Source organism: Poecile atricapillus, chromosome 28 (assembly GCF_030490865.1).
Source record: "Poecile atricapillus isolate bPoeAtr1 chromosome 28, bPoeAtr1.hap1, whole genome shotgun sequence".
In the NCBI taxonomy this organism is placed as follows: domain Eukaryota; kingdom Metazoa; phylum Chordata; class Aves; order Passeriformes; family Paridae; genus Poecile; species Poecile atricapillus.
Genome location: NC_081276.1, coordinates 2804375 through 2816851, shown reverse-complemented (window position 1 = coordinate 2816851; position 12477 = coordinate 2804375). Strand labels below are relative to the sequence as shown.

Sequence of the window (12477 nt, the reverse complement as noted above, 5' to 3'; positions counted from 1 at the left end):
AGGGGACAGATGGTGACACGCCAGGACGGCAGGAGGAGGCACCCCCAGGACTGAGCATTCACCTCGCTGCACCTCCCTGCCCCCAGGACTCCCACACATCAGCCCAGCACAGCCACGGGCAGGACATGGGGCAGCGCTCCAGGAGCTGTTAAGAGATAATATTTATTATTATATACAAACACATTTTGTACATTAATTAAATAGAATGAACTCTACTCTTCATTCATCAAATCATTTGGTTTGGTGTCCCCCCCTTCCCCTCCCACCCACTCCTCTGAAAAGCCTACGGTCATTCCCAGCGCTCCAGAGGCCGGGAGCCAGCTGGCCACAAGGCCCCTTCTCAGGAGTGCTGGCAGCAGCAAGATTTGACCTGCTGGTCACAGCAGAGTCCCCCTGGCCTGGAGCAGCACCACAGCTGCTCCAGATGAAAAGGAAAAACAAAAAGGGGGCACCCAGGTGGGAAAGGCAGAGGGGTGAAGAGGGGGCTCTGAGCCCCTGACAAGGTAACACTGAAACACACAGAGCCCCCCAAAGGAGATGGACTCCAGACACTGCTCAGCCATAGGGGGACAACACTGAATTTGGGGACATCTGTGCAGGGACCCAGCTGTCCCCAAGAGCTAAGTGCCCACGTGTCACCTCCTGTCCCTGCCCTGTCCCACCATGGTTCTCCCAGAGCTTCATCCTGCCTCCCTCTGCTCCATCTCCCTGCACAAACCCTCCTTCCAGCACATCCTGGCATAAATCTGGCCCCTCTGCAGGGGTCCACAGGCAGCCCCCCAGCTCAGCCTCTTGGTAGAGGGGTCAGCCTCTGCCAGCCTCACCTCCTGGTGAGGTTTCCATGCCAGGCAAACATGGGAAAACCTGAAATGTCTTGGCTTTAGTGTTTTGGTTTTTTGCTAAACCAGCTCATGCAATAGTCCAGGCATGAGGAGCCACTCTCTCCTCTGGGATGGGGCTGATCCTAAACACAGACGTGTCCCACAGGAGGGACAAGGCACTGGAAAGCAGCTGCCTCACCCAGAGCAGAGCTGTGCAGGACAGAGCTGCTGCCCTTGCCCCACGCACCCACTGCAGCACAGCTCCCTCCAAGCATCACTCATGGCTCCTGGGATGGCAGCTCCCACCTGGACACAGCACCTTCCACCTCCCAACCCACCCACCAAGGGAAGTTTAAGGACAGAAAAAAACGGGGCTGAGCTGCAGCTTTCTGCTTTGGTTGTGCCCTGGCCTGGGCAAACTCTGTGCCTGGGGAAGGAAAAATCTCCTCCTCCCCTCAGGAGCAGGAAAGGTGACCAGGAATGACCTCTGTGGCTCCCCCACAGGGGCTGGACACTCTCTGCCTGCTCTATCTGCTCCTACTCTAACCACAAAGCTGCCAGGCCTGTGGCCTGTCCCAGGTCAGCTCCCACCTGGGATCAGCACCTGGACTGCAAACACAGCTGCAAAGCCAGGGATTGGGGACAAGGAAAAGGCAGGGCACAAGCAGGGCAGGGTGGGAACAGGTGGCTGGCTCACCTGTGGTCTCAGAGGAGCCCCAGAGCCGTGTGGGCCAGGGGACCAAACCCCCCCATGCTTCCCACAACTCCCTGTGCCTTTCCTAGGGGAGGGAGGTCACTGCAGCTCTGCTCTGTCCCAGCTGCTCTGGCTCTGCTCAGAGGGATCCATGGGTTAAGGATGATGGTGAAGTGAGAAATAGAAACAAACAAAATCCAAACGCCTTCCCAGCAGTCCAGAGTGACAGCAACGGGGCTCAGGACAGGTTCCTGGAGCTTGGCTCTGAGCTGGGCGTTCTCTCTGATGGTGCTGGGCAGGAGCTGCTCTCCCCCCGGTCCTCCAAACCTCTGTCCTGGTCACTGTCCCCCCCCGAGGCTGCCAGGGGCTCTGCCATGCTGCTGCTGCCCGTGCAGTTTTTGCCACTGGGTTTTGCTCGGCTGTCTGAGCCCTCGAGAGCCTCAGTCTGCTTGGGAAGGGAGGGGCTGGGAGCCACCCCCTCCTGCAGCAGGGCAGGGGGTGCAGCCCCAGCAGCGGGGGGAGCATCGGCTGCGGCCACCACGGACGTTGAGGTGACCTCGATGGTGATGGAGCCCACGGCCGTCTCCGGGTGCTCGCTGCTGACCCTGATGCGGGCGACCAACCCGGAGGCCGTGGCTGCCTCCTGAGGGGTCCCGTTGGCCACGGCTTCGTGCACCACAGTGGGGTCCAGGAGGGTCGTGCTCAGGTCAGACAGAAACGAGGCCTCCGTCACGATCGCAGCCGTCTCGGCCACCCAGTTGAGGTCACTGCCCACGGAGGCGGCGGCGGCGATGACGCTGGAGGCCTCGCCGGGGGTCAGGGTGGCTGGAGCGCTGCCCTCCCCGGGGGGCCCGCTGGCCAGCGGGGCTCGCCGGCCCCCGGCCTCGAGTGGGGCAGCCGTGGTGTTGTTGTTGAGGTTGTCCTGCAGCGTGGTCTGGGTGCCCTGCCCGACCTGCTGGTTCTGCAGCAGCATCTCCTGGATCCGGATCTGCTGCAGGATGGCTGGCAGCTCATAGTGGTGGAAGAAGTAAATCATCGAGTGCTGGTGGAGGAAAGGGAAAGGTGTCACCCTGGGCCTGGGTCACAGGCCACCACATCCCAAGAAAACCAAACTTCTGAAGAATCCAGCTGCTCTGACACCCAGAAGGTCAGCAACAAGTTTGGAAAGATTTATCCCCTCTACTATGACTGCTGCAAGCTGCTTTATAGTTTCCCTCTGAAGACAGGCAACAGAGTACAAGCCCTCTTCACTTTCAAAGACTGGGAAAAGAAGGATGACAGCATTCCTCTGGGCCATCCTCTATTCCCTGTCCCCACCCTGCAGCAGATCAACAACCAAAGACTCCCAACAGGTATGCTTGATCCAGGATATCACACATCAGCTTGGAGCTGGTCCTGTCAGCTCCTCTGCAAGGCAGACCCTCCCCAGGATTTATTCCAGAAGGACAGGATGGAAATCCTTCCCAACACCCATGTGGCATCAGGTTATTGTCAGTCCCATGGCTGGACTGGAGGCAGCAATCCAAACATCCAAACATTCCCTCTTTCGCAACCTCATCCTGCTGCTCCATTTCCAAACTAGGTGTAACTCCATCTCTCACAGAAGTAAGGATCCCTCCTCCAACCCAGCTCGAGGGGAAGTTTGACCAAGTCCCCCAAGGTGCAGCAGTCCTTCAAGGGACTCACCTGGATGAAGAGCCAGGAGGTGACAAGTGCCAGGCTGCTATACTGCCCGTTGAAGCGGTAGTGGTAGGCATAGAAGGCAAAGTGGTACAAGTAGAAGAATCTGGACAAGAAGACACGAAAAACCAGGAAAAATGGGAGCTTCCTTCTCCTCCCAACACCAGCCTGAGCTGGGGCACTTCACACAGGGTGACACAGACTCATTAACAGATAATTAGAGCTGTCTGTCTATGAACAGGACAAAACAAGAGGCTGGGGAAGATCAAGGTGATTTCAAGATCCAGGCCCAAACCCGAAGTGGAGAAATTGCACTTTGGATCCTATGACATGTGGGACAGCTCCTAAGCTGCCTCACAGATAATACCCTTAGGAGTGGAGGCTGCTGTGCCTGGGGGTGCTGGGAAGGACTCAGAGCAGCTGGGGGAGGACCTGCAGAGGGAATGTGGCCACAGGCAGCCCCTACCTGAGCCAGTGCCTCTTGCTGGTGTTGGTGTGGCAGCAGATCGCGTCGTACTGGTCCGCCAGCCACACAATGAGGATGATGTAGAATGCAGTTGTGGTGTCATTGAAGAACTCAGACATTATGGCCTCCATACCTGGGGACACAGAGGACATCAGCACGTGGCAGGGCATGGGAAGTGGTCCTCTGTCACCTCAAGAGCAGGGCTGTGACTGCACCTGCCCAGGGCAGGTAACTGGGCTCTGCTTATGGCAGCTGCAAGAATGTTCTGCCTGCCATGTCCCACAGATCAGCTGCACCCCACAGCGCAGATTTTGGGAGGTTTTGTTGAATTAAAATTGTACAAATGCAATGCAGCCACAGAGTGTAAGTCTGCAATGAGCTCCAGGGACAGACAAAGCTTCGGATTCTGGATTTCCCAACAAACTGCTGCTTTTCCGGGGGACCCAGAAGGACAATGGAGCTCACTGTGCCATCAAATTCCAGAGCCTTCTGCCTTGTGATGAGCAGCCACAGTAACCACCTGCCGTGGCCAGCTTGGAACAGGGAATCAGACTTCCCACAGATCCCAGAGGGATGTGCTGCAGACATAAGCAGTGAGGCAAGTCCTTACCAACCAGAGCCAGGATGACAGTGAGGAGTGGAGCAGCAGGGAACGCAATGGTCATGTTCATCTCCAGCATCTGTAACAGGTCGACTGCAAGAGAGAAAACACACTGAGGCACGGAGAGAATGGAGGGCCACAGAACCCTCCATCCCACAGTACTGCCTGCTCAGCACAGCCACATCCTCTGTCCTCAGCCAGTACTTCTCAGGACAGAGAACAGCTCTGGCAAGTTCAGTGACTGGGAGCAGGAGGATGAATTCCCTGTGCAGTGACAGGCAGGACCCTTCTGAATTGGAACTAACGATCCTCAAAGTCCTTCCAACCCAAACCCGCTGTGACTCTACAGCACCCCGTGCTGGAGCAGGCACAGTGCCCAGCACAGCCCAAACCCCTCAGCCAGTCCTTACCGATGAAGACAAAGATCTGATGGTGTGAGTAGCGCAGCAGCATCGAGACAGAGAGAGTCTGGAACAGGAGAGAGAAGGGGAGGCTGATTAGAGCCCCACGGGTGCAGGGAGTCGCTTGGAATAGCAGTGCGGCAGAGGCCTGGGCGAGCCTGGGCTTGCACATCCCACATTCATTAGCTGGAGCTGTGCAGAGCCATTTCCCAAAGAGTAATTAGAGCTTCACAAACAGCAATTAATCTCAGTGCTGCTGCAGGGGAACAGACAGTAAGGGATTTGTTTGTAAAGGGACCAATCCTGAATGTTTGCACTGGGGCCACACCAACCCACAGAGCTGGGAGCAGGGATTTTCCCGTTCTCCATCTCTCTCCTCCCGGCGCTCAGTTCCTCCTCAGTGCCCACAGTGTGATTGTGCACAGACCTGCCCCATGGGTGGGACAGCCACACACAAAGAGACAGTCACCCACAGCCACCCAAGACAACAAACACGGGGTTGTTATCGCTTGGGATCTTGTCTGATGTGTATCTGAGAACACCTCATCTCACACATCATCACTTGGTTTATCTTGATCGCTCCTGGCAAATCAGTCTGGGCTCTTAGAAGTCTTGGAGGACAAATGTTTGCACCCTGTACTGACAGCTGGAGTGTTTTAAGGACACTTAGAAATTAACAGCAGCTCCCTTTTGACAACAAATACAACACTGCATTTTAGGTCAGCTCTCCTGTTCATTTCACTGGTGGACTTCAGGAACTTTAAAAAAGAAACCCCAGCAAACATGCCCCAGAGTAGGGCCTTATCCTCCACCAACTACACTTCAAAAGCAGATGAGAGCTCTGCTGTAACACCAACCACTCTCTGCCAGCACCAGGCTGAGTCCAGGCACTGCCCAGCTCACAGTGACTTACGAAGATGACCATGATGACGAAGGCTGCCAGGTAGGATGTCCTGGCCATCCACATGCTGACAAAGCGATAATGCTCCCCAGACACCACATTGCGAAGGAAACCTGGAGAAAAAGCACAATCACAAGCTCAGTGTGATTAAGCCACAGACTAAGAACCAAGCTCCAGTGCCTGCTAAAGAAACAGGATTTGGAGCAAATCCTCAGGGCAGCACTCATTGTCATGCAGGGCAGTGAGGTGGGAGGAAATCATGTTTCCAGACACCTCTCCCCTCCTGCCTCTCTCATTTTGTCCTTGACAATAACACAGGGAGCTGCTCCCTGCATTACAGATTAATCAATAGTCAGAAGATGATAGTCAGGCATCCACAGAACAAACACCCACTGCTCCAAGCAGCCGCTGCTGAGACTCCTCCAGGCCTTACCTTTGTTTTCCTCATTCTCAGCTAAAGCTTTGACACTCGACATCAGGATGTCATCATAGCCCAGGAACTCGTCCAGCAGCAGGCGGCTGAACCTGTCCCCAAAGCACTGATCCCTGGTAGGATCTAGAGAGAACACAAAAACTCCTTAACACTGGTCACACCTGGAGCCACAGAGGCACAAGGTGAGGGATACTTGTGCCAGCAGAGCTGCATCTACCTGGGGCAGTAAAACCAATCTTGGGAGGGTTGGGAGAGAAAATCTCACCCCATGATAGATCCAGCCACACTAAAGTGCAAATGGCAGTCCAGGCTTAAGGACTGTCAGGGATGTCACACTCTGTGCTGGCACAGACACAAAGGGAATTTGCCCTCTGGACTTGGCCTATCTTCAGGGCTCACCCTGACTGCCCATTACTGCACAGGAAAGCTGCTTAATCCCCATCCAGCTCTGCTTCAGCTTGAGTGGGAGGAAGTGACGAGTTCCTCTCTAATTGCTGCACTAACAGATACGGAGGTTTGCTGGCACGAGAAGGTCTGAGGCCATGTTCCCGACTTGGACAGATTTTAATGGAGCCAATGCCAGGAGAAGAGAGCACTGTTCAGGGAAATGACCTGCTGGTGCTCACAGGGGCACAGCAGCACACACGGCGTGACAGATCTGTGAGCACTGTCCCCAGCATCTGCACAGTTGCTCTGGCCACCAGGCTCTAACCCTGCTGCTCCACACTGAGCCCAGAGCCTCAGTGCCTTCAGCCAGGGAGAGAGCTCTTCCCTGCTCCATATAGGAAAACTGTGCTGGGCATGACACCACAGCTCACTGAAGGCTCCACCATTTCAGAAAGCTCCTCTTGAAAAGCTGTGACCTACTAAAGGCAGTCAGGCTGCACACAGCAGCTCTCCCACGTGGGAAGGGAGCACCACCAGCTTCAGGAAGGGTTCCCAGAGATGGTGTGGAGATCTTTGCACTGCAGGTACCCACCCCTGCACCCCCTGCCCTGCCTGGGCTGCCTCCCACTCACCCAGGGTCACCACCATGACAGGGATGCTGAGGCGCTGCCGTGTGCTCTGGGACAGGCGCAGGAAGCCGTATTCCAGAGAGTATTCCACAATGTACTCTTCCTGTGGCCACACTGGGAAAGAGAGACAGAGACACAAGGAGACTCAACACCCACACCTGCAAACAGCCAGCACAAAGAAACAGCCCCTCTGGGCTCCCTCCCTCCTTCCCTCCCATCGTGTTCTTGAAAAGGGAACTGGCTGCAAACATGGGCTCCAGGCTTCCCTCAACCAATTAAACATAAATCAATATAAACTCTTTGGAATTACAGCCCATTCCCTTGACATTAGTCCTTAATGTGGGACTTCTGGGAAAGCTTCAGGGAAGCAGTTCCAAGCTGTACCCAGAACCTGCCCACAGCTTTGCCTGGCAAGCCCAGAGCCACGTTTTCTTGCTCTGTTCAATTTCTGCTTCCCATGTTGTTTGGGAACCAGCAGGAAAATCCACTTTACACCTCCTGAACACCAAGTAAATGCTCCAGAGGCAAGAGCCCTGCACTTCCCAGGGGACTGAGGTCACTGCTGCAATTACATTTCAGAACTGAAGGCAGCAGCAATTACAGCTTTCCCAAAAACTGGTGGTGCCTGAAGTTTCCCCAGTTTGGTTGTTTTTTGTTGTTTTTTTTTTTTTTCCAAGAAAGGTTCCAAAGAGATGCCTTTTTGCTACATCATCTCTGAAAGGACAAAACCTCCTGCTAAGCCAGAGCCAAGCAATTTAATCCCTGCTCTTTCAGACTGCCAGGGTGTACCTCCAGGAGGGGGGAAGCAGCTGTCAGGCAGCTCCCAGCACCACAGTGACAGTTAAAGGGACACAAGAACTGAACAGAGAAACACCTGACCCAGGACTGACAGAGATCCTCTGATCCCCTTATTGGGCAGCAAACACAAGCTGGGCTGTTGGGTTTGTCTTTTGTTTCCATCATAAACAGTTTTAAGCCCAAAAGGAAATCAAGAGTTTAAGTATCAACAATTACTTCCTTTGTATAATAAAAGATTTTTTCATGGTAAAATATTCTGACTAAACTAAACTAAATTTGGTGCACTGAGAAGACAGAAAACCTGGAAAAAAACAAAAAATCAGGTATTTGGGACTGAATTAAATATGTGAATTTTGTAGCCAATTTGGGAAACAGTCTGTTCTCTTCTCTTTTTTTGGATCATTTCCAACCAGGCATTCAGCAAAACAAGGGACTTCCCACCAGTGTCCCAGCCCAGCACAATGTGACTCTTCTCAGAACCCAAGCACCAGCAATAAAGGTCCTGCACCAAAAACATTTATTGCTCTCTGGTCTTAATGACCTTTAATTCAGGACTAATGAGCTCTGGATGAGCATCAAGCAAATCCACTGCAAGACCAAGGAACAAGACAGTGCCCAGTCTCATCCTCCTCCACAGCCACAATCCCAGTGTGTCTGCAGAGGAAAGAATTACAGCCTTCACAGGAACAACAGTGTGGTGAAAGAGGCCAACTTCTTGCAAGTTTTGTGGAAAAAAACCCAAAGAATCCAAGTCCACATCTGTATTTTAAGATAAGTATTCCTCAGTAGATTTCCTACCTTAACTACTAGAAACAGAAGTTTTTCCACACTGGAATTCCATTTTAAATAATACAAAGCTACTAAATCTCCCTCTGGAGTTTACAAGGTCTGAGCAGCTTAGGTCAGGCAGGAAAAGGGTGGGATAAGGCCAGGGAACATCCGAGTGGAACAGCAGTGCTGTATTGCAATCCACCAAAACCTGCTGGGTGGCTTTTGGGATTAATTAATTGTAGCAAATTGGCTGCTCCAAGTGCTGGTGTTGGCTAAGCACCCAGAACACAGCCCAAACTCTGCTCATGCTAGAAAGAATGTCACTGTCAGGAGATCCCTGTGGATTGTAGAGGGCAGTGAATGGATCAGAACAGGGGGTTCAGGCTCATCTGAGACGCCTGACACCAATCACCACAGGAACATGCCAGGCCAAGAGCCTTCCTTCACCTGGGGTTGATCAGAAGCCTCTTGGCCTGGCAAATCTTCCAACCCAGCCTCCCCCCAGTCCCCAGGGCAGAGCTTGCTGTGGGTCTGCTGTTAGTACTGACAGGACTATCCCAAGGTAAACACATCAGGAAGACATTTAAAGTCACTGTGCAGGTGCCTCAAGGAGCCAGCACGGGACATGTGGGGAGGATGATGATGGGAGGAAGGAGGAGCACAGGTAGCAGTGAAGGTGTGATTACCTGCTCGGGCTAGCATCTCAAACTCGGACACAGTCTCCCGCAGAGGCTGCATACCTTTAGTGGCTGCGTCACTAAACGAGAACTCCTGGCTGTCGTTGTGGGGCAGCTCAGTGCTGCTCACCCGGGATGGCTTGAGGAACACCTTGGGCTCAATATCCAGCTCAAACTGTTGGAAAACCAGAGTAGGGAAAGGCACATCAGCAGCCTCTTCACCTCTCATCTGCTACGCTCTCTCTATTCACACACAAATCTCCCCCCTGCCCCCCGAAAGGACATTTTCTCTGTCTTTCCTTTCTGTGTTAAACCATCAGAGGCCAATGTGGGGACTCACGAGCAGCCAAGGAACAGGCTTGGTTTCCAGGAGACCAAGGGATCACACAAGGACTTCACTTCCAACCAAGACTTCTCCCCAGCCCGTTACCCAGGCTCCCCTCTCCAGCACACACAAGGAGCATGTCCTTACCTTGATGGAGCTGTTTTCAAACATATCCACAGTCATTTCTTCCTCTTCCTCCTCCTCTTCCTCAGTGGTGGACTCAACCACCATTCCCGGGAACTTCTCGACCCCGCAGAACTGCAGGAAGATGGGGGCCCGGCTGGAGTTGCGCTGGATTTCCACCCTCAGAATGCCATCGCGGGGCCACTTATCCCTCACGTGCTCCAGGCAGTTGATGGGAGAGCGGGAGAAGGCAATGTGGATGTAGGCCAGGATGAAGAGCACAAAGAGAGCCTAAAGGGCAGGAGACAAGGCAGAGACTGTCACACCCCCTGGTTATCACCAGCTTTTCTCTGCCCGTGAAACACCAGAATAATTTGGGCAAGTGGACAAGAGTTTTTGTGCTTCCCTGCATCAACAATGCAGCAGCCAGACCTTGGCAATTCCAGCAGGGAATGCACCAAAGGCATCAGGAACCAGCTGCTCCTGCTCATGAGAGCTGACAGTGACAGCCTTCTGAAAGCACAGGCCCTGCATCCAACAGTGTCCCCAAAACTGACCACACACAGCACCAGTGTGGGAAGAGGCCACGAGGCACACTGAAGGAAATGGAAACACAACCATGCCTTTGGACCCTTCCCTCCTCAGCACAAAGAATTTCCTGCTAAAACCTAGAGAAGCCTGCCCAGCTTTGTAAAGGCAGAATAAAGCAAAAAACTCTTCAGCAAAGCCAACCCATCCCTGGCTAGGATGATCCAAACCCACATCAGATCCGTTGTCCCAAAGAACAGGTCCTGCCCTGAGGAGGCTGAGCTGGTCCCTGAGGCTGAGTGCACAGAGCACCACAGCTTCCTGCCCTGCCTCCATCCCAGGAACAGCCAGAAACCACAGCAAAGCAGGGTGGAATAAAAAAACTCATTCCCTGGAGTGAAGACAGACATCCAAAGTTCAGAGCTCCAAGCACAGCTGGCACAGAGAGCGGCACTGCTGAGCTCAGACCTCCCTTCCCAGCCACCCTGTGCTGCTCTGTCCTCATCAGCCCCGCCACCCTGACCTATTTGTGATGAACAAACAGCCTGGTAAACATCACTCTGCAGAGGAGCTGCACACGGAGATGGGACAGAAGGTAAAGCAGAGCCACCTCCCTGGTTGCCGGAGCCACAGAAGAGCCAGAGGCAATTCCAAGGGGTGGGAATGTGGGCTCCCACTTCCCTCCTGAAAGCAGCTGGAGGAGAGCTGGGAGAAAGCTGCTGACCCCTGACCCTGCAGGCTGCCCTCCACAGAGCTCTGAGGAAGTTTTTCCTTCTCTGGGAGGAGCTGAGACCAGAGGCACAAGGAACACAAACTGCTCCCAGCCACTCTGCCTGACCACTGCACCGTTAGCACTATCCCTGCCCCAGCCAATTTGCTAGGATGCAGATGTAGAACTGGGAGAGGGAACAGGGATGTGAAAAACCCAAACGTCTCCTGAGACAGTAGAAAACATATCTGTGCAGCATAAGACAAGCCGTGCTCAATGTTTTCTTGCTGAATCGTAGAAACCTAGAGGAGTGTGTTGCTGTTGCCTGGCTAAGTGCTCTCCCCCTTCCCCTAATTTCCCATCCTGGAAGCCATGGAGTAGGATTTTACCTAAGGGCAGCCACCTCTGGACACCGACAGGCCACTCTGGGAGGGTCCCCACCGCCCAGCAGGCAGGTGGGGTCACCCCAGAGCACAGTGACACATTCCAGGCACTGCTGAAAGAAACGGGGCTGTGCCTTAACTGCTGCCAGAAAATACAAGACTCCAGAAAAACTCCAACAATTCAGCAGGTCATGTGGGAAATGTATCCAAAAAGTGTGATTGCTAGGAAACAGAAACCTCTCCTGCCTCACACCAGCCTGGCTGCCCAGCAGTTTCTTTTTGCTTTACAGATCTGGAAGAGCTCCAGAGTGCAGGGAACACCGGGACCACCACGGAGACGAATGTCCCCCTTACAGGAGGGGCCAACGGGAGCTGCGGGGACAGCTCGGCGTCCGTGGTCCAAACACAGCCCGCCACCGCCAGCAGAGGCACGACCTGTGTGTTTCTAGTGGAATTCCTGCCTTCAGCCCGGCCGTGGGCTGGCAGGAGGAGCTGCCCCTCACCTTGAGAAGAACGAAGAACTCGAAGACGCGGCGGAAGGAGGGAGGGAAGAGGCGCGCGTAGGTCACTGCCATCTTGAAGAACAGCGCGTGGAAGAGGCGGTCGCGCACGTTGATCAGGGGGTTCTGGTTGAGGTTGGGGTTGCGGACGCCCCGGTTGTTGCCGCCGGCGGCCCCGGCGTTGTTGGCCGGGTGGTGGTTGTTGGCGTTCGGCTGGTTCTCGGACATCCTGACGGCGGGGCTGCTGAGGGCTGGGCCCTAAAAGGCTGCTGCTCCTTCGCGGGCCGGGCTGGGGCCGGGCGGGCGCTGCGGAGGGGCTGCGGGCGTGGGGCCGGCGCTGCCTCCGTTCCCCTCCCCGGCCCCTGCCCGGCGCAGACGCCTCGGGGTGGCGGAGGGTCAGGCCCAACGGGTCAGGCCTGGGCACTCAGCGAGGCTCGGGAGCTGCGCGGCCGGAGCAGACGCATCAGGGACGCGGCTGCCGGGATGTCCCCGCGGCCATGGGGGTCTCTCGGCGGGGCGGCGCGGAGCGGCGCGGCCCAGGCGCTACGAGCGGCTCAGCTGTTCCGGCGCGGCCCCGTCCCGTCCCTCAGCGCTCCGCCGCCATTTTGCTCCGCCGGCCACGGCGGCTCACGCGCATGCGCGCGCACGCG

The 12477-nt window shown here is 54.8% G+C and overlaps 1 protein-coding gene across 2 annotated transcripts; it reads right to left on the bottom strand.

Annotated features, from left to right (window-relative positions):
- Nucleotides 1-244: 244 nt before the first annotated feature.
- On the bottom strand, nucleotides 245-12476 carry TMEM259 (transmembrane protein 259). 2 transcript variants are annotated; one of them, XM_058858417.1, is made up of 11 exons: nucleotides 11831-12476; nucleotides 9732-9998; nucleotides 9269-9434; nucleotides 7017-7127; nucleotides 5998-6120; nucleotides 5577-5677; nucleotides 4673-4730; nucleotides 4272-4355; nucleotides 3662-3794; nucleotides 3202-3301; nucleotides 245-2557 (listed from the first exon to the last, which is right to left on the bottom strand). In XM_058858417.1, the coding sequence occupies exons 1-11, from the start codon at nucleotides 12053-12055 to the stop codon at nucleotides 1754-1756; spliced, it is 2172 nt and encodes a 723-aa protein (XP_058714400.1). In that variant the 5' UTR covers nucleotides 12056-12476; the 3' UTR covers nucleotides 245-1753. The 2 variants fall into 2 exon arrangements, with proteins under 2 accessions (XP_058714400.1, XP_058714401.1); XM_058858418.1 differs by having other exon boundaries at nucleotides 9323-9434.
- Between the last annotated feature and the right edge of the window lies 1 nt (nucleotide 12477).